The sequence below is a fragment of the Ptychodera flava genome, chromosome 16 (genome assembly GCF_041260155.1).
Source record: "Ptychodera flava strain L36383 chromosome 16, AS_Pfla_20210202, whole genome shotgun sequence".
Classification (NCBI taxonomy): domain Eukaryota; kingdom Metazoa; phylum Hemichordata; class Enteropneusta; family Ptychoderidae; genus Ptychodera; species Ptychodera flava.
This window is the reverse complement of record NC_091943.1, coordinates 13959299-13981399: the sequence shown is the minus strand read 5'-3', so window position 1 is coordinate 13981399 and position 22101 is coordinate 13959299. Positions and strand designations below refer to the sequence as shown.

General features: G+C 37.5%; 1 protein-coding gene across 1 annotated transcript; it reads left to right on the top strand.

Annotated features, from left to right (window-relative positions):
* Positions 1-468: 468 nt before the first annotated feature.
* On the top strand, positions 469-21596 carry LOC139114075 (tachykinin-like peptides receptor 86C). Its single transcript, XM_070675584.1, has 5 exons — positions 469-610; positions 11967-12333; positions 13511-13915; positions 17546-17761; positions 18501-21596. Exons 2-5 carry the CDS (start codon positions 12277-12279, stop codon positions 18687-18689), a joined length of 867 nt encoding a protein of 288 aa, XP_070531685.1. The 5' UTR covers positions 469-610; positions 11967-12276; the 3' UTR covers positions 18690-21596.
* The last annotated feature ends 505 nt before the right edge of the window (positions 21597-22101 follow it).

Below are 22101 nucleotides of genomic sequence, written 5' to 3'. Positions count from 1 at the left end.
AGTATCTCATATCAAATTAGTCCACGTTTCAGTTCAACAGTATTTTCGAGTCCCCCAATGTAATATTATTATTTTCAGGTCATCCTTCAATTCTCCCCCACCATCAGTTGTTTATTAACGCCGCCGTTTGGTGTCCAGAGATGTGGAGAAATTGTTACAGCTGATATATTACACTGCAGCAGAAACGTACGTGGTCAGAGTTCACCAACGAAGCCAATTTACTGAATTATTGCCATACAAATATCTGCGCTTGGCGGAATAAATCTAGAATCCTTACAATTCAGTGTTTTTGCTCGTTAATTTATAATACTGGGCATGGTCTACGATTTATATTAGCTATTATCCAATGCCACGCTGTGAAGAGACCAGACGAGGTCGAAGTTCGCGCGCAGCACAAATGATACCGATTTATGATAGCGCCCTCTTATTACATATTAAAATCCACGACTAAAAATAGCGCAAGTCCTTCTACTAAGCAGACTCGTGCATTGAAGTGATCATTCCGCTCGATGAACACCAAGAGAGACAACATATAATTTCACGTAGTCCACGTTCTGGGCAAAATAAAGCGACTTTACAGTTTCAACACGGAACACTCGAAGTCTTGAAGGTAAGATAACATCTGATCTAGTGCACCTTGATATTTTAATGTGTTTTAGACCCAACTCTCGTTAAGGGAATACGTACTACGGGTTGCATTTTAGCGTCGATGAAGGTTATCAAGTTACTCTTTCTCAATTAACCATTGTTAGAACTGTATTTTATCTTTTAACGAAATGTGTAGTACATCTTATTAGCACTATTGTCGACATGTTCATTGGGATGGATTTGCTAAGTAACGCAGCGTCGAGAGGGGACGTCTTCTCGAATAGTTCACTCAATTAATTATCGGCGTTGGTTTCTGATTCTCTTTCAAGTCACCATACAACTGATTGATCACAGTAAGCGTCGGTTCTCATGGAGACTCAGGGAGCGTTGAGTTACTAAAGCGCGGGGGTGGACCGGCACAGTTTTCTTGCGCCCAATCAAAATAATATGACCCTCTACCCGAACAGACGAAAACGTTTGATTACACCCAACTTAGAAATTGATGATAAAAACCTGATGACCCCGCTCGCCATTTCTAGAGGAGGCGTTGATTTGATGTTATAATTTGTGTACCTTTCGTAAAATCTATCCGTACAGTAACTCTAACTTTTGACAATATTTCCGATATTTTTGTTCCATGTGTCAACCGCAGTCTTCGTCTACTTCAAATAGCATTGTAAAAAACCCGGTATTTTGTTCATCAATGCAGCTTGTCAGTATGTCATATGCATTGTTATTGTGGAAAATTAGATTCAAGCGTGCAATTGAATTTGATCATCAACACAAACAAAGGCCATACATATAAAGTCAGTGTCAACGGGTAAGCCTAATTCAAGCGCCACTGGCCGCGTGCCACATGCCGCTATTCACGATTCATGTTCTGCAGTTGAAGCTAGAAACAGATGCATTTTCACTCCAATTTACTTTATCGATCTACATCTACACACTGGTAGATCACCATTCGGGCCTCAACGGCGCCTTCTATACGCATGAAGTGGCGAACTGCGATATGTATGTCCTACATATAGAGGCACAGGTTACTGCACTAAGGGACTGGATCTAAATTACAGGCAGGGAGGTCAGGGTTTTCAAAATGACGTAAAATAGTGTCCCTTCAAAAGCGCTTGCAAGGAAAAACAGTGACCCTCCAAAATTTCCATGCGCAACAAACAGTGATCCTCCATGTATGTGTAACAGTCCCAGTCCATGTCAATAATATTTAGACCCTTTCTCTTGCGGCCATCTCGGATTTGAACACGAACATTGATCTTACTTGCATATACATTGATCAATCAAAAATTTGTTCTCTGACTTCGAAGACCATATGGCCAGGTTGCTACATTGCACACGTCAAGGTCTTAAGCCATGTCAATTTTGAGAAAATGATTTTCAAAGTATTATTTTTCTGAATTTTCTATGACCTTTTACCTGACCTACAGCTCTGCAGCTAACGTATGACTATATCTTATCCTATATAAAAGTTCATTGAGGTCAGGTATCTATTTAACGATGGCTTGTATATGGGACCAAAATACACACCTAAATTTCGGGGTTGCTATTAAACTTTGCCCCTCATATCATCCTGTAACTCATCAAATATGCGCATATCTAATCACGGGCTACCATATAAAGCTTCAGGTCTGATTTTTGGTGGATAGTTGTTGTTATGGAAGGGAAAATTTGCTGCAAAAATATCATGTGACCAAGACGACTTTTGACCTCGATTCACAAGTATGCATATATAAATCAGTAACTGCGAATGCTTCATCATTCATGAGATGAATGACTTTGTGGGATGAAACCCCTTTTCGTACCTTTTCGCACTCTATCGTTATACCTCAATTGGCTATGAGGATGTCCAATTCTAGGCTTGCCCACCTGCACTTAGATATCTCGAAACCCGCCCATTGCTTCTATGAGACTATAATCTTGAAATTATACAGGAAAGAACATGTCAGATTTATCTTTTTTCGCGTTCTGATTTTATTTTTTTTATTTTGCAAACTAGTCTGAAGAAGGTTTGTCCCTAAATTTTTGCTTTGGAACTTTTTCCTGTTTGTGACCACCCCTCTCGTGATCTAATTGTCCATCCCTAATTGGCACTGTTTTCTATATAACATGGTGTTTACCTCAACAAGTCTGTTGTATTGTCATAGGACTGATAGGAAATCCAGCAAACGCAGCAGGCAGCTCCTCCACTGAGTAAACTGATATGCCAATATTGGAAAGCTTCCAAAAAGAAAGAATACAATATTGTGGGGTGTAAAACATGATATGTTGTAGTCATTTTGTTTCCTTCTCACCTTTGGTATTGGAATTATAAATACAACAAATTGTGTTTTACTCCCCAATGAACTGGTTAGTAGTCGCAATGGTTTGTTCTAGTAAAGGCGTATCAGTTTACTCAGTGGAGAAGCTGCCTGGTGAGTTTGGTGGATTCCTTATCATAAAACAGACTCTTGTTAAGGTAAACGCCAGGTCATAGAGCAAACTGTTCAGCCAAGTTGCTGGTAATTACCTAATTTCGTGTGTCAATTACTCAGACTTCAGCTGTAAATGGGGACAGATGCCTTGGAAGGCATCGTAATATTCGATACACCAACAGAAGCCAAATATCTAGTCCAAGAGCTGCATGGATCCATGAGCACAGATATTTTGAACAGTTGTACTATAGTATAGCTTCAAACTTGCTTTAATGTGGCTTAGGCATCAGACGCTCTTTTCTCCTTATGTTTTCTATGAAAGAATTAACATAAGACATGCCTTAGCGATATACTATAGTGCGTTTTGTGAAATATGTAAATGCATTTAGGAATACTCTTGAATTAAGGTCTGGCATTTGATGGATATTCGAACGAAACGCGTTTAACAAAAGTTACTGGCTTTATGGTGATGATTTCGTGATGAATTGATCATACAGATGAGTAACGGATACAGCTACTTTATTTAACCATATAGGTTCACGAGAAGTATAGTCAATTGCAATATTTCCTTGGGGAAAACCTGATGAACGATCAGAATTTCACGATAACAGTTGTGCCATTAAGTGTCAAGGCTGACCCAAAGCTGTCACCAAATGTGTAATTTATTTTGCAAATTTAATTAGATTTCCTTTCGTGACAGTCTCGATGTGTGAGTTTTAAAATTGGATTGTAATTTGAATTGGCGGTTGAATGCATCAGATCATTACCTGGAAAAAGGTGCGGAAAGGGCTGGCCGCTTGATATCACGACGGAACGCACCACGTTGTGTTTCCTTTATATGCTGATAAACAAAGTGACGGTTCAACTGGTCTCCGTGTTTCTAATGATATCAATATCACTTGGTTGCAGGGTTTTACATGACGCGCATTTCTGCGTCCTTTACGCATAAAACCGGACGCAGGACCCCTCAAAAACTGAACTACGCGTCCCTTCGGACGCAGAAATATCTGTTGCTGGTGTATATTTTGTGAGCTGCTGAACACGCAAAACACATCCCAGTAAACCTTACCGACCCCATACTTTAATGGAATGCTCCGTAGTGCATTGGCCTCCACTGTTTGATGACCAATGGTACCCGCGGAAACAAATTTTTCAAAATGTAAAATGATTCTTAATTGGTCGATTTCTTGTTTGCGGCGATCAACACATGTTTATGCATCATCATGGCGGGTCGTATCAAACACCCAAAACAAGCCGATCTGCGAAAGTTTTTCGGCGGCTGCGGCAACAAGCACGATGCCAGGTTTGGTCGAGGCCGAAACAGCAGCTACGCCATGCGATACTGATACATCAGGTCCCCCGGCCAAGTCAGCAAAATTACGAACATTCAACAGAAGTTGGCTCGATAGATTTAAATGGCTTCGATATTCTGAAGAGCGAAACGTCATGGAATGAGATGTATGTTTGAAAGCGACTCGAGGAAAAGTCATCTCACAAGTGTTAAAATCCTAAGCGTGAGGTCACAATTTACTACTGCTCGCAAATCTGCAGAGGACCGGCAGTTGCAGGGTAAGAGTAACGAACTCGAGGCGTACGCTGCACAATTACGTACTGTTTATCTGATCGCTAAACGTGACCTTCCATGCAAAGTATTCACTGACATCATGCATCTACAGAATCTGAACGGCTTAGACATTGAATATTATAAACGTCCTCCGATAGTTATGGAGTTTGAAGAGTGTATTCAACGTGTGATCGAAGTCCCTGATTGATAGCATACATGCAAGTCTTAGTGATTTCATCGGCCTATAATGTTGGATGAGACTTGTGAACATAACCGTTCATAAGAAACTTGCCATATATGTTCGATATATTCAGAATGGCGAGGCGAATGTTTCTTTCCTCGGTAACCAGCAAATTACAGATGCCACTACTGCAGGGATCGAAAACGCCTTGATTGAATTTTTGACTTGGAAAGAAATCTGTGACGCGGCCGTAGACAAAATATATGGACTAGGAACAGACCGGGCGGCCGTTTTTGAACGGGTACGGGTTGGGTGCAAAATTAAAAGCCAGAAATCCCAACCTTGTTCAAGTGCATTGTGTTGCACATCGATTGAATCTTGCTGCTTCTCAAGCAGGCAGAGATATTGAATATTGCAAAGAATATCATAATATAATCCATTCATTGTATAAATACTTTAATGACTCTAGTGTGAGATATGACAAACTTAGAGAAATTCAAACTCTGTTGAATTGGAAGGCAAAACAAATTACTCAGCCTACATCTGTTCGCTGGTTGTCGGTTGAATCAGCTGTCAAGATGATTTTCATCAGTTTTGAGCCAATTGCCTTGGCACTTGCAAGTGACAAAAAAGGGGAAAGGCTGATCGGCTGTTGAAATTTGTCTCCAATTCATTGTTTCTGCTATTCACCGCCTTATTGATTGATGTCCTTACTGTGATTGGAATTTTGAGCCTTTTACATTTCACAAAGATTCTGTCAACCTATCCCATAAAGTGTTCAGTCTACTAAGGGCACATTGAATACAATGACTAATGATTCACACACTGTCAGAGAAGTCTTTAATGATTTGGGTGATGTTCCTGGCAATGGTCAGAAAGACACATACAAAAACATTCGAATCACTTACAATCAGCCACTCAGACAGAGGTTCTGTACTGTGAGAGAAATTATATCAACAAACTGCTGCAGTATTTAGATAGCAGATTTCAAAATGATGAGATGAATATTCTGGAATGTTTTGATGCAATTCTAAACCCACACAGATATCCTGAAAATTTGGCCAACCTACCTGACTATGGGGTCAACCAGCTTGATCAACTGTTGAATCATTATACAATACACCAGGTATTGATGCTGATAGAGCTAGGGCACACTTTCTGTTTTACAAACACTTCACAAGATCTTATAGGGACGCACTGAATTTTGATATGTATATCAAGCTGTTGCCAACTGATTTTACAGAGGAGTATCCTGATTTTGCCATTCTTGCTAAAATTGCTCTTGTCATACCAGTGTCCTCTGCCCCATGCGAGAGGGGCTTTCAGTACAAAATGCCATCAAACAGAGGGCACGAAATAGACTCAATCCTCAAAGGCTTAATAGACTAATGTTCATCAAACTGGTTGGCCCCATCATAGATGATTTTGACTTCATGAACACTGCTAGGTTATTTGCTGAAGGAGCTGTTGGCAGAGTGTGAACTCAAACCTACTGGACTTGCTAGGTGAATGCCATTTCAGAGTATGAAATTACTTACCTTCTTGTCAATTTGACAAATTTGAATACTTGTTCAAATTTCACAACATTGTGAACTTGTCATTAAAGTTATGAGATCATTTTAATCATGAATAGTGTTCTTTGAATTGATCAATGAGGGCCCTGAGCAGTATGAACTAGAATTTTCATGTAAGAATTATTTTAAGAAATGTGCAACCATTTGCCGTGTGTTATAACACTAATTGAACACAGTGAAGACCATTGCATGGATAAACAATAAAATATTCTTTTGAAATAAATTGGGACCCCCATATTTTGATGTAGGACTCCCATTTTCTAACACCAGGGGTCCCAGGGACTCTCAAAAGTAAAAAGTGATGTAAAACCCTGCTTGGATAGGAGACCGATTGAATCGCCATTACACACTGGCTATGGTTTTTGGCGTGTACCCGCTCCCCCTTTAGGACTTCAATAGCTGTAGTTGGATATTCTATCTGTGAAACATTGCTTTATTACAATTACCTAGACAAATAGCGCATTTTCTTCGAAACATGTTATGCTGACAAAAAATTTCACAGAAGGCTTTGTCGTCTGGTATCAAAACGATACTGGCAATGGGTGATTTTTCTTTAAGTTTTACAATGCTTGAAACAAATGTTGTCGAAGGTTTTGTAATCGTATAAACATTGCATCAAACAGACCTTTGACGGCGAATCGTCACTATTGCGTGCATTGTCGATTTGAAAGGGCATTGTGTGTGATATCTCAAAAAGGAAAAGAAGTTGACATACAGTGCCATTAAGTGCCATTAAGTCCGAAGCCCTTAATTTAATTCTGCATTCCAATATTCATGACAGCAAACACGAACATCTGACTAAATGAATTTAAAACATGAGAGAAAAAATCAAACCGAAAATGAATGGTACATTTTTTTTTACTTCTGGTCACAAAATATACTGTATCCACCGTACAGTGAAGAAATAAGGGTGGACGCGCAGACCGTGAAAATGTATTTAGTAGGCGAGAACGAGACGAAATTAAAAAAATACTTAGCTCGGCTTTCCCTTTCCTTTCATAAAGTCCATAAACAATCGTTATTGGTAAGTATGGAGAGCCCTGTGCCGTTTGTAACAACAACAAATTATAACCCCATTTTTGTGAGCAAATTGCTTTCAAGAGACGGGTTGCCCCAAAGAACGGACATTCTGACTCAAATGTGAACTATACCAGACAAACGACGGACGCATTAGCTTTAGAGAATAGGTCACACTGGTGTACGTCCGCCTGAGTCATCTCTTTATTTTTAGAAATAGTAAATGAAATACCTCTATCGACCAGTCCTCACGAAATCGTTTAAAATTGAACAAAATAATTAACTCTATGACATAGCATACATAGTTACGCATTACGTCAAACAGTGAAAGCGCTCTGTTTCAGTACCATATATGACACTGAATTGTGGCGTCCACTCGTGATTTTGTGCGATGAAAATATAGTAAAGTCACTACTTAAAAGCACACGATTTAAATGACCTAAAGTAGTTTTAAATGTACTATATGCCGTTTGTGAAAAGATTAAAAAAAATGCAGACCATGTCCCATATATCGGATATTGATGGTAAGTGACATGGCCGTTGTTCATACAATCATCAATGATGAACTCAAAATGTTTTATTTACTCAGTTCAGTGGTACTTTCTATAATTTTGTCAAAATAACGCAGGATAGTGGTCTATAAATCAGTGTAGCAGTATTTTTTGCACAATTTGTTTCAAGTGAAATACATTGCATATGCAATGGTGCGCTTTAATAAGACGTACTTACCAATCATTTGGTGTATGTTTTTGAGGCAAATGTTGTTAAGATGCAAATATAGAAATATCTTATATCACTCTTGTAAAAATTTTCATCATAATTTTGTCATGGCAGAAAAATAGGATGTCCAATGCTAGTAGAATTTTGGGAAAGCTCTTTTGGAGTGTTGTATCGTAGTGTTGTATATGGCTTTTTAAGCTGAAGGTAGTGATTATAAGGGAAATTGCACAGTTTGCTTAGTCACATAATTTAAGGAAAAGGAAAAGAGCAGATCGTTTTGAGTGTCAAGCTAAATGCGGTTTGCAACAAACTTCAAAATATGTTGGGAACACATAGCTTGTGGTTATATGGTAGAATTTGATGGGTTCAATGAGATTAAAATAATTATAAATATGGCAAACCTTTCAGTACAAAATTCAAGATGTTGATTGGTAAGTGTATTAAACGTGTTGTCGAGAATGAATTAAAGGTATACAGTCACCTGTAATCTAAATATGCCTATATATGGTCAAAGGGGCGTTCCTTGGTATTCAAAATGCCCATGGTAGGGCGCTGTTTTTAAAAAGCGGCCACCCGCTTAAAATCTGTGATTGGTTAGATTTCTCTTTCAACCGTAACTGTGGCAAAATTGGAACAGGTGACAGTATACCTTTAATGTGTATACAAATTATAAAGAAATGTGAATACGCAGGAAACATGACACAATATTTATCACTGCATGAAAACCCAATAATACTTACTGTATAAGCATGAATTATTGCCTGTATTTTAACTAAATAGTGCATATATAGATGAATACAGTCAAGAATCCATTGCTTGTATTCAGAAAGCCTGTATTCATGTGAATTCACGAGTATTATTCTATAACACAGGCAACTCCTTGGAGTGAATTTATCTGTATTATTGCGTTTTGATGCAGTTTATAGTGGGATACGTTTGTGAATGTGGTGTTTTCTGCAAACGTCTGTAATTCGTTTCTTTTTTGTTGTCCTTTTTTCTCAAAAACTTGATTTGTGAAACTAAGGCAATTTTCAACAAAAAAGTAGAATAGAACAATTAATTTTGAAGTAATGAAGTGCAGAATTATGAAAGACTACACAACAATTTGGAGGAAAATATGGTTTTTAACTGATTAGCTGCACGAAAAGACATTTTTAAGGACAAAAGGCATAACAGGAAAAGGAAAATGATGCCATGTATTTTAAACGGGAAGTTACAGGACCATGGGCGAACAATAGGGGGATTACTGCAGTGATGCAGACATTTGAATACACTGGGAAGAATTTTTCAATCCCTTTGGCCGTATCATAAATTTGAATAATCACGATGGGAACATTTTTCAGTTTAATTTCGACTCAAGTTTAGTTGCTATATGTTCACAGACATCATATGCAAGATTCAATGACAATGAACACCTTAAACATGCAAAATTACGGAATTTCGGGACTGAACACGGGACGACCAATCAGTAGCGTGGCATTTGACATTTGCATAGATTTACGATAATCCGACTTTCATAGGGGAAATTCCTCTTTAACTCACAAAGGTTTTATTTCTCAAAATCGGTGAGATGGTGTAATTATTATTATTAAAAAAATGAGCGGAAAGTAAATAGCAACTTTCTATTATCAAAGGTGGTTCGATTCCTTTTTTTGAAAGATAAACTTGTAGCAAATATCTACGTGTAAAATACAGAATCAAATCTTATTATCTCTAGTTTGCAATCCCCAAAAGTATATGCCCCATGATTTCTATTGATTGATTGATTGATTGATTGATTTGTTCGTTTGTTTCCGTGTGTTTTTTTCTTTCTTAATCAATAATTTGTTTTTCACGAATGGATTTGTTGAAAAAAATGAAGACCTTGAATTTTATTGAATTGAATTGAAGCTGAAAGAAGCATTGCAGGAGCCGTTATTTTGTAATTTTCGAAAACAACAATTACAAATAATAATCGTTTACAAACCGACATGTCATAATTGCCACATCTCTAGCAAGCCCACGTGCTGTAGAAGTCGATATGTGTATAAATATTGAGATGAACAAAAACGGGGTCAATTTTAACTAGATTATTCGTTATGTATTTTGACTGTTCATAAAGCTACACCTTGCTAAGGACATCCCTTGAGCATTGATAAAAAGTGGCCTTAAATTAATTATTTGAATAATTAATGGTGTTTCTGGTAATTCATATTGCGCAGTTACCAACCACCCAATGCTTCAGGTAAAGTGCAATTCATAAAACGCCATGCTGTTTCTCTGAAAAAAGAATTGGATAGGTTTTGCACAGTATCAGATGGTAGTAGTCCGACCGAAATGTTATAAACAACCTTTGAAGACTTTTGGTTTGATAGTATGAAAATTCCATATCATGCAGTTTTGAATCTAGGATTGTAGAACCAAGGGACCTTTGGCCCCTCGCCATTAGAATTATTAAATTACTTTCATTATAGTACAAGCTAGCAGGATGTTTACATTAAAAACATTGCAAAGATATTTAAATCAATAAAAAAGAGCAATTCGAAGCAAAAACATTGAAAGTTTTTTTTTCTTTAAAATCACCAAATCCAGAAACAGACTGATCGATCTGTATAAAACTTGTTGTTTATTTTCACAGCTGATAATGAAACGGGCATTGTCATTCCGTATTTCCAAGGTCCGCCATCTTGGAACCGTTGATCTCCACTCTGTAACGAAAAAAGGATTGTAGTTGATATTGTATAAATATGCGTTTCCTTTTGGCATCTGATTTTATCATATTAAAAACGGTACGAATATTTCCATGGCCTCGCCCGAGTATGGATTAATCAGTCAATGACGTGTCGACTCGGTCCCATAATATATACATACCCCTTTAAGTTAAACTTTGGCTCAAAGGTACAAGTAACCTGCAGCCTGGGTATCGTTTATGCACTCAAAGTTAAAGTTACATAACCATTGTCCATAGAAGCATTTTAACAATCATTCCAATCAACGGCATTGACAAGACAACAAACTTTCTGCTGGTCTAGTACCGAAGTTGATCGTTACGTACGCCATGCGTATCCACAGCAATGAGGTCATCTGCATGGACTCGACACACAGACACTTGAATTTAGTGACTGTGACATGACAGACTTTAGGTCTCCGTTTTAACAGGAACAGAAAATGTCTCACCTCAAAATGAAATAAAATCTAGTCAATAGCAAAAGGAAAAGGCAAGTATGTTCCTCTACACTAACGAATGTCTATAGCTTTGCTGGTGTATCCCTTCGTGTACACGGTTTTGATGGGTGTGCAATGCTCTCTTAGGGAGGTTACCAATTATTTCAGATCGCACAATATCACGTTAGATCAATTTCATCAAGGGCACAAAGTGTCCAATTGGCACAAATTGTCCAATTGGCACAAAGTGTCCAATTGGCAAAAAAGTATCCAAATTCGGGTAACAATAAACATTTACCTATCAATCACTTTACCAATAGAAATGTGTGCATAAGGTCACTTTTAAAATACTTTATGGCATTCACTTTGAAAGTTAGGAGTTTATTGGTGTTATACCTCTGATGTTGTTCTGTTGACCTAAGGAAACTGAAGAAACGCCGAGAAGGCGACTACAGCGAGGAACAGCAAAGCAGTGCAATAAAAGAAGTTGATCGGTCAACTCTTACTTCACAATGGTTCGGCCAAATAGCACTGTTAATAATGATGTTTGAAGACTTGTTAATGAGGCAGATTAATCGACAGTTACTTTGCCGTGCAATGAGAATACTCTTGACGCTACAAATACTGTACATCCATTTTATAACAATCATTGTGTTGCAAAGTTCACGCAGATGTGCTCTCTCTCTCTCTCTCTCTCTCTCTCTCTCTCTCTCTCTCTCTCTCTCTCTCTCTCTCTCTCTCTCTCTCTCTCTCAGAAATGACGAGTACTATTCCAACGATAACACAGTTAACGCCAACTCCGTCAACTGAGATGGATGATTACACCGATGGCACCGATATACGTTACGAACTCCTACAATAGATGACAGTGTGGTCAAAATATTGACAGTAATATTCAGTGTCGGTGTTGCATTGTCTGTGGTGGAGAATATCGTGGTCGTTTTGGTTTTAACACATGCGAAGAAGAAGAGGAAAAAATCTTTTAATCCGTTGATCTTCAACCTCGCGATTTCTGATTGGACTCTGAGCCTTGTGTGCCTACCATTTCTGTTTACGAGCACTGTCATGGGAGAGTGGATATTTGGTTTCGCCATGTGTAAACTGGTCTCCTACTTACATACGGTAAGTGTACATCTATCTTATTTCAAGCCCTTGCTGTAGAAACGATTTATGTTTTATTGTTGGTAAGTTATATTTTGTGTTATATATGCATTTTTGTTGTTTTAAATTTTGTTTATTCTTAAAAGTTGGAGGTGAGACTTTCTTATGGAATTAATGGGTACTGTGGTTTTTCTCAACATTTTCATTTCGCGTCGTTTCATCTCGTCTCGCTTCATCTCGTTTCATCTGGTCTTATGTGCACACAGCTCGTTCCATGTTTTGGTGTCGACTGATGTTAATATTAGCGAGTGTTCATTATGTCTGCCTGAGGATCCTTGTGTGTTGTTTTATGCAAGGAGATTTTCAACAGTACCTTAAAAGCGTTGATTCCATGATACAATAGATATGAACAAAATACAACATAAACTCATTAAATAATAAGTGTTAATATAGCTTGGAGGTGATCATGCGCGGTATATTTAGTATTTTACAAGACAGATCAAACATCTCCGTCGAGAATCAGAGTCTTCGTGTTGATCAGCCTTCATTTCATTGGATCAGGATGTCTCAAAATTCATTATTTATAACTGACACACAGTAAAACCACTCAGAATCGTCATGTCACCTCTGTGTATTATAACAAGGTTTTTGTGTCCAAAGTTACTGACTTTCTGCTCGGTGGTGTTGCTCTTCTATTTGCATATAGCCCAGTATTACAACTGTCGTTTTCCGCATCATCTGATACTTGAAGTGCGAAAATTTGGCATCCCATTGTGCATAATGTATTAATAAACATCCTCCCAGTATGTAGATTCAGAAATGTTGAATCATTAACTGCTAATAATATCAATGTTGCTCGGATTGCACTCCATACATATTCGCTGCGATGCTTTACCTTGCCTTGCATTGCATTGCAAAGCTTTAAATGCTTTTGCCTTTGTATGAATTGCTCTCTTGATTTTGCCGGACAACTACGTCTTCTTAAGACAGAAAGCAAATGTCATCTTTTGCTACGCCATGTACAAATACAATGTAACTGATTTCGTCTGATAAGTTTGCGAGCTTGCCTTTAGAAAGAGAATGCGTTCAGCAATTTCATGTTATTTCGAATGTGGCCATGTTCAAAATCTGATGAGACACAATTAACAATACTTAATATTTCATAAAATTTAATGCTTATATTGAATCCTCCTTGCAGGCATCCGAGATTGTCAGCATCTTCACATTGGTAGCGATATGCATAGAGCGATATCGAGCAATAATGTATCCTTTGCTAACACAGGCGAAGAAAAGGCACAGGATTATTGCTATCATCCTCATCTGGATTGCAGCCCTTGTCATCTGCTGCCCCTACCCTATCTTAAACCAACTGTATTATTACCCCCTTGTTGAGAACAGAACCGCTGCCTTGTGTAGCAATAGTTGGCCAATGGTTGGTGCGGTTGACGGTAGAAAAGTGTACATGTGGATCGTCTTTCTGCTGATGTACATCGGACCCCTTCTCATACTCGGAATTTGTTACTTGCGCGTTGTTGCCAGGCTGTGGTTGTACAAATTACCTGGGTCTGCTGACGAGAAAATGGAAGCACGATCCAAGCAAAAGGTATGTTCTAAACACCATGCCATGATTACTTATTTCTCTTGTAGAATCTCCTACCTTGTCAGTTAAACTGAAGCCGACAGGAAGGAGACACATACATTGTGGTTGTGCTTCAATCTGCACCTGATCATATCCTTGCAAATTATGAACATTTTTGCCATCTTGCGTACTCTGCAAAATGCAAATAAAATTCAGTCGTTTAAAAATATTGATTTTTAACACTTTAACCAAAGAATATGGCAGTATAAGTAAGTAGATTTGTCCCATCATTTGATAGCTAGCATGATTGAAGTAGCCCTAACACCAGTTCAACTATGTAGCAAAAAATGTAGCAGCCAGGGCTGAGTCTACACTAGATACAGTAGTTAAGTAGTTACAACAACTCCGTATGGCCAATTCCGTGAGCGGCTTATCTGTGCCAGTGATACCAACTGGGCTCATATTTTACTGTGATAAATATTACTGAACATCATTAAGCTAAAATAGAGATCAACAATGCGGCTGAAAATTATACCCCTCATCGCACTAATGAAGACAAGTAAGCAAATGGCAAGCTTGCTAAACAGTGGTAAATGGCAATTTACTAACAGTGTCCGTACCAGTGCATCCGCAGCTCTTGGCCTTTTTTGCCAATAATCTCATACCAATACCTGGGTCTAAGAGCTGACAGTGCACTGGCTGAACTTGATTTAACAATATTCAACCTCTACGATGGCAGGATTCTTGCAAAATTGTATCACAAGCTTCATTGGTTATTCCCATGTACAAAGTTAAGAACATAGAGGGAGTTTGATCTGATGGTTAATTGTATTGCCATCAGGACACACACAGCTGAGACAGACACTATAATCATTGACATAAATGAGGGCAAGGAAGACATATTGTTCTTTTGGGTTTCCCTATGGTTGCCTTCCCTGCCGCTGGTCTTATTACTACCAAAAATGTTAAATAGGGAGGAATATATATTTTGCACACTAATATAGAATATAGAAGATGGTGGTGCCCCACACTAGCAAGGTGAACAAACGACTGGGGAAGTTCAACCATAGCCTGACAGGCTGATAGGTACAACTACTTGACAACTTACTGTACAACTTAGCCCGTTCATTGAACCACTCTTTTTAAGGGTAAAAGAATGGCAGAAGATGAACTTTTTCAAACGAATGGAATGTATTTATGTTTTTCAGAATAAGGATGACGAACTTTTGCAAGGGTATTGAGTGCTTCAATTAATCCATGATATTGGAAATAGGTTTATATTCCAGGTATATGGTAATGTATATGTTGAAACATGAGCTTCGCTAGCTAAGAAGCAAGTTTAGCTCAGTGTTCTACAAGTGACATCACGACAGTGGTCCTACTACTTTACCGGCATAAGTAGCGTAACTAGAGCCTTACAAATGGTGTTCAGCCATGGGAGGCACACTTTTTTGAGTTACTTGACATTCAATTGGTCAGAAGAGGTTTTGGTCAGCTATTCAGGAGCAGGACACATTTTGATAATTTTCAAAATTAGACTTCACCGTAAGCAAGAAAACTTAGAGCCTTGAGAACCTCCGCATAAAATTGAAGCTATTTATCTGCCGGGTGTATTTCTAACTCAGCTGCGATGTGACCGTCGAGTTTCCTTTTGCGATTTTTTCCAATGATACTTCCTACGTTGTCATTAATGATACCTCGAAATATCTTTGTTAAACTTCTTTTCGGGATAATGTTTATCTCCTGAAAAACGTTCCCTGTAACAATGGCTCAAGTAACTACAGCTGCCAGTCGAAGAATCCTGTTTTAGATATGGTTTTCCTAAGTGTCCCATTTCTGTCTTTAGCTACATCATTGACAATAGTCAATGAAGTTAAGTCGGCTTCATCATAAAGTAGGCTAACATTTGCTTGTATGTCTTAAACTGTGTTTTTCTTCATTAAAAAAATATATTAAGCTTAAAAAAATAAATTAAGCTTTATTCACCGTCATAAATCGCATTTAAGGCATAGTGAATTCTTAGTCTGTGGTCCCTCCATTGTTCATTTGCTAGTCTACCTTTGAGAAAACCCCTAATGCGAGAAGTTCATGTCAATGGGCCTGTGCGATGTATATGTTAGCTATGCCTTTTACCAATCTTTTACCTGCCAACAGGTCACTTAAAGTCCCTGTTGTTCAGTTACGTTTTCATACAGACTTTCAGCTCTATGAAACACCTTCTCTAGATTGCAGAATAGCTTTGGTGTAGTTTTGTTCAACATTCATCAACTTCGTCGCTGGCAACTTTTCTTGTTGTGTTTGTTGCCTTGGAGATTAAATTAGGGAGGAGTGAAAACAGTACTTAGTTATTGTAATCCTAAATTTCTTAACAACTTGTTCAATATTTCGGTACTAGTTGTCACAACCCGTAGAAGTATTTCTCCACATTGGTTCAAAATACATGTATTCAGAAACCTGGGAACCCAAATGAAGATGTACGCCATAATTGCATTAACTCTAAGTTGGTAAATATGCAAGTGTCTTCCAAAGGGAGCTAGTCACCCCTTCCCCATCAAGCAATTACATGATTGTAGAAGGCGTCAAAATTTAATATGATTATCAACATTTGCACCTATCTCCTCCTGTGTGCAACTATACTTTAATAAGAAAACTAAATTTATTCTTACCACCTCATAAAGTCTCTTCTAATCACCAAAGTAATCGTAAATGCGGTACTTTTTTATACATATAGTTCTTTCGTCACTGGAAAATCTTGTATTGTGCTATATATGACCATCCGATATTGATGAAACTGTCACTGCGATGCTTACTCTTTGATATCAATATCATCGCTTTTCTTCGGCTCTTGTCTTCTGTTTCAGTTACAATGTTTCAGTACGACCGCTGTATAACAAATTGAAAAAAAAAGACTTAAGCATACCTCCTATTCTTATCGTTTTTATCGTCATCTCAAAATCTCTGAAATCTTGAAGTGCCATTTGATGAACCGCCTTCAGTTCCAGTGTATAAGACCATTGTTGGTACACAAGATGGTCAGGTGGTTCATCATTGCTCATTATCTCAGCTTTATCAACACCCCACAGGTCTTTCAAATCATCTAGTGCTATGTCTCGAACCTCGTTTAGTTCGTGTGTATCAGAACGTCCAAGGTACATGAGATTGTAAGATTTTCCAGCATAATTCTTTTTTACACTTATCAACATCTCCAAATTCTTAAAAATCATACAGATATACATGTGGGACTGGTTGAAACTGGCCGGCTGTCAAAGACTGGAATATGTCCCTTTAATCCTCTATCAAGTCAAGCGCAATGGTCCCTGAGCTCAAGCAGACAAATAGAGGGGAGGTTATATTTGAGTAGTTATGACACAAATAATAGCTTCTATCCGTCACATCCTCAACATAGCACTTGACTACTGTTAAGTGTGTTGTCATTAAATATGTTTGCGTAGATTTATACTGTTAAAAGTATGACGTCTGTATCGCTGAAAATGTGTTTTTTCTAGTCTCAAGTCTGTTGCTAAAATGCATTTAGAGCAGAAAAATTGAAAAAGAAAATTTCTCTCCAGAATATGCACAACTGAAGATTGCCTTTTATATAGTTACCAACAATTACCACTGCCTTACTCACTGATATTACTTTTTCTATCTCAGGCAATAACCAGCATCCTCTTTGCTGTGATCATGTTCGCCATTTGTTGGCTTCCTATACACCTCTTCAGAATGGTGGCACTCACCCACAGAACAGATTTCTTAGACACTCACCCAATGGCAGTCAATATAATAAAAGCCAGCGGATACATTTGGTTGATTATATCAGATGCCGTGTTCAATCCAATCATATATGCTTTCATCAGTAAGGGTTTCAGGGTAAATATTGCATGCATCATTGTATATTCCAGTATACATTTCTGATATAATAGCTCAAATGATATCTATTTGGCATATCTAAGAATTATGTTGAATGTTTGTTAAAAACTAGATGAAGTAATTAATATCAATTGGCTGTGCACCTTGCAATTCGCTCTACATATATTGGTGTATATCAAAACCGGTCGAGGCAAATATATACTGTCACATATTAATTAGCTTCTTTGAATCATTTTGAAATACCACTTGCAGATAAATCCTCAAAACAAATTCATTGACGATGTCGAAAGCAAGGCTTAAATACTGTTATGTTTTATCAGACATTAGTGTCCTGAAATAACACTCAGTGACGATGGAAGCATGTAGGGAAGCCCAGGCTTACCTTGTCCTTAGGCCTCAATTTCATTGGAGAGAAATGACTACCCCATGATTCCTTTCCATATTCAATTCTAACCTGCAGTAAGACAGGTGTACAAAATGTTTGTATGAATTTAACGATGGGCACAGGCAATTCCACTTTTGAGACTACGCCCACGAAAGAATGTAAAATATTACATTACATCCTATAATTATCTTCTAATGCTCTTCTCTGAGATTTCTTTCTATGTTACCTGCCAGATCGATTTGTGTCCTGACAAGACCACAAAATGTGATCACGTTTCACTATATAAGACGTTTTACTTAGAATACTTTACCTGGCACTCATTAATGGCAGCCTTTGGATTCTCTTCTTTCCCAGCGTGACTTCTATCGCATATGCTTATCTTGTCGAGGATTCATAAAGCGACAGGATGAGGAACCAACCGTGGACAGCCGAAGTCGTGAGAAACGTAGTCGGCTTACTGAGAGTCTATCCACCGACAAAACTAAATTACATCAGTCTCAATTGGAAACCTTGGTTCCAGACACGGAAGCAACGACCATGTAATAATCTATATCACCTAAAAGACAAACAAAATCCATGATTCGATGATTGTAACTCGACCCACTTGGAAATGTCGTGTAGATGACGTATATGTAACTTATTGTGAATGATTCATTACCAATTGTGTTTCTTATATCGCCTTGTGTTATATGGCTACTGAACTTCAGTATGGTATTGATAACGTCTATAAGTCCCTCAAACATGGCTACAAAAATTTGTGAGAACTTTGCACAACACCAATTTACTGTGGGTGTCAATGTACATTTTTTGCGAGATACAATTCAATATAGAATTTTTGTCAAGTAAATTTTTATTCCCATTACACAGACTTACGTATGCTGATTTTGCTAAATTTTGGCTATGACTAAATGCGAAATAATATAAAATGTTTATAATATTATAGATGCAGCTATATTCTTAAGAAAGTCGTCTAAGTAATTGTTTCCCTGTCTAGCGTCACCATGAAAATATCTGAACGGCTTTATTGGAATTACAGTAAAATTATCAGTATCGTACATTTTTGGCAATTATTATCATTTTAGTTAACATCTTATTCTTAGACACCACTGTCGTAATTGGAAAACGAGTTGAAAATTAATATCTAACATCATTGGACTGTTAAAATGTGTTTCACAGAGATTCACATGCTTTGTTCATTTTTCCCTTTTTTAAAAGTAGTTAAAATTTTCAGTCAAAACATTTGTAAAATTGTTTGAGTATAACACAGTTAATAGTTCATTTATTCTTTGATACTTTTTTACGAAGGATTTAAACAAAGGTAAAAAATTTCATGTGGTAAATATGGATGTCAATTTATTCAACGATTAAACGTATATGCCTATCTTAGAGTGTTTTTGTTACGAGATTTTCATTATTAGTACGTTAAGTTAGACATTTCTGAATTGATTTTGTTCTTATTAGGGTAAGGTAATTTGCCAGGTCATATCACATTGCATGTTAATTTTTATAATAAAGTATATTATAGTTACCTACGGGTAACTTTACTTCACAGTTTTTGTGTCCAGGGCATCAAACATATGTTTATTTCTTTAAAAAAGAGTACGAGAATAGCGCACTACCAAACATGTATTCGTTTTACGGAGTGTTCTCCTTTCCTTGGGGTTTTTCACATTTTTGCATAAGAATTACTCACCTTTTACTTGAACAATGTCGTTCACTGACTCAGACGGAAAATGCACCTTCTTTCTCCAGCTTGTTAAGTTTCGTTTTGAAGGTTCTGGAGTAAGTGTAGTTTTCATCTTATTAGTTTTGTTTCCGTTAAAAAAAATTCCAATGGAGTTAAGAGATGGCGATCATTTTCAATTTCAAATACTAGTATCTGTAAATGCTCATCTACTACCAAAACTTTAACGATGACCACCGATTTATGTTATTTTTTGTTAAGAGAATGGTCGAAAGTTAAGAAAGGTTTTCGTAATGATTAAATCCTTTCAATTTGAGTAACGTGATACATTAAACGTGTTGTTACTATGTGCTATTATGTGCATGTACTCACTATAATTGTATTTTGTATTACTGTTGTGACTTAGAATTGGCGAGGTATGTGTCATTTTTATTACATTATAGACTGAAAAATGCGAAGCCATAATAGTATTCACGACTCTGCAAATATTTGTGATGTGCTCGAAAATACTGATTGCTTGTGTACAATAATTACTCATTTCAAGAATTTTACATTAGATGTACTCAAAAACTAACAGAAGGGATTATAATTAAGCAATAACCCCAACTGTAGTAGGGTATTAGGCGGGGTTATTGGTATTATATTATATCAACATGAGTGCCTCTGTCGTCCTATTCTGGTATTCTCGTCACTTTATGCCCCAAATGCTGAAAACATGCGTCTTAGAGGTTGAGCGTCGGAAATTCAGCATCCGAGACCGAGCATTGGGATTACAGTGACAACACACATACATTACTTTCATTTAAATTGCATTTAATGCGCATTAAAATGCAATCACTAACTTGCTGCAGACACAGAAAACGGGTAAAAAGCTCAAAGCAAAATAAAAAAGCAAAAAGAATCGTAAATTTTCATAAGAACAGTAGTCCTGGCTGTTTTGCCATTTTGACAATAGATTTGTCTCATTCTGTACCGTACGCGTCAACGGTCGCAACATTTAGAGGTGGTAGTGTTATCTGGTTATATTTGGATCGGTTTCCAAACCCTGACTTGAGTTTATGTAGTCAAGAACATTCTGAAGGTCATTTAAGTTCACATTAGGGGACGACTGCATTAACTTGCATGGTACCTGAAACCCGAGTCCTTGCCTGAGCAACTCGGGTGACAAACAGAAGACTTTTAATCCCCAAGGTGTGAATGTTCCATTGTTATGTTTATCTAATCCAGCTGGTGCTATTGTAGTGCCATTGTAGGAAAGGCAGGTCTGTGAAATTGATCCTCTAGGGAAGTAGGGTATTCCTAAGTTAATGGAGCCTTCCCGTAATGATTCACCTCCATGACCTTGAATTCAATAAGTCATGTTCAGAACCTTCTGGAAATTCATGTTGACTACAAGTGAAGATATTTTTCAGAACAACAATTAGCATATCAATAGAAATTCTAGATTGTTCTGATATCTTATATAATTATTTAAGTATAAATACCGGGACGGTACAGATGTTAAAATATACTTAAGGATCATTTAAGCAGTGTAAATTTCAAGATTTTTAAAGACCTTCACTCTCATGCTGGATTGTATCTGTGGACTTTGCACGAACAAACCTCAAGCCTGCAAGCCAAAGATTTCTTACTCATCAGTCTGTCTGACTCACCTCTAGAGCTTTGTGCCGTCTGAGGTGAGATTAAGTAGCCTGTAAACTTTTACAGTTTGTACTTTATCCCTTGACTTAATGATCGTTTTTTTTAAAATAAATTTTGCTATAAGGAAAATTGCTTACTTCACCGTTTTTTCCGACTTAACAGTACAGCCGTGCCGTTTTGATAGATACTTTCTGTGATTTGGACGTTAACTGAACCACAGAACGTGCAGATTTGAAATAATCCAGAAGTGACATGACTTAACCGTGATGAACAGTTGTGCAGAGTAAGGTGCTCTATTCAGCAAGAGCTTGACGCTTATTCCGCTAGTGCTCTTTGATGCCAACTTTCATCGCAGTCGCAGGCAGTTATCATATTGTTATTTTGAACTTCTTGGTCTATATTAGAACACCCAGGTCTGTTACTGCCCAAACTTTGGTAAAGAATATCTGACATACCTTTCCTCTTGGCTCTTGAATGTCAAACAGCCCAAGGCAGTTATACATCAGGCTGTAGTGTTATCCAACTTAGCCTGCGCTCTGGCATATTCCTCGTCTAATGGTATGGAATCTGTCAACCTAATCATTAAACTTAATGTGTAGTTGTATGCTTGTGACATCATAGCAAGCCGTG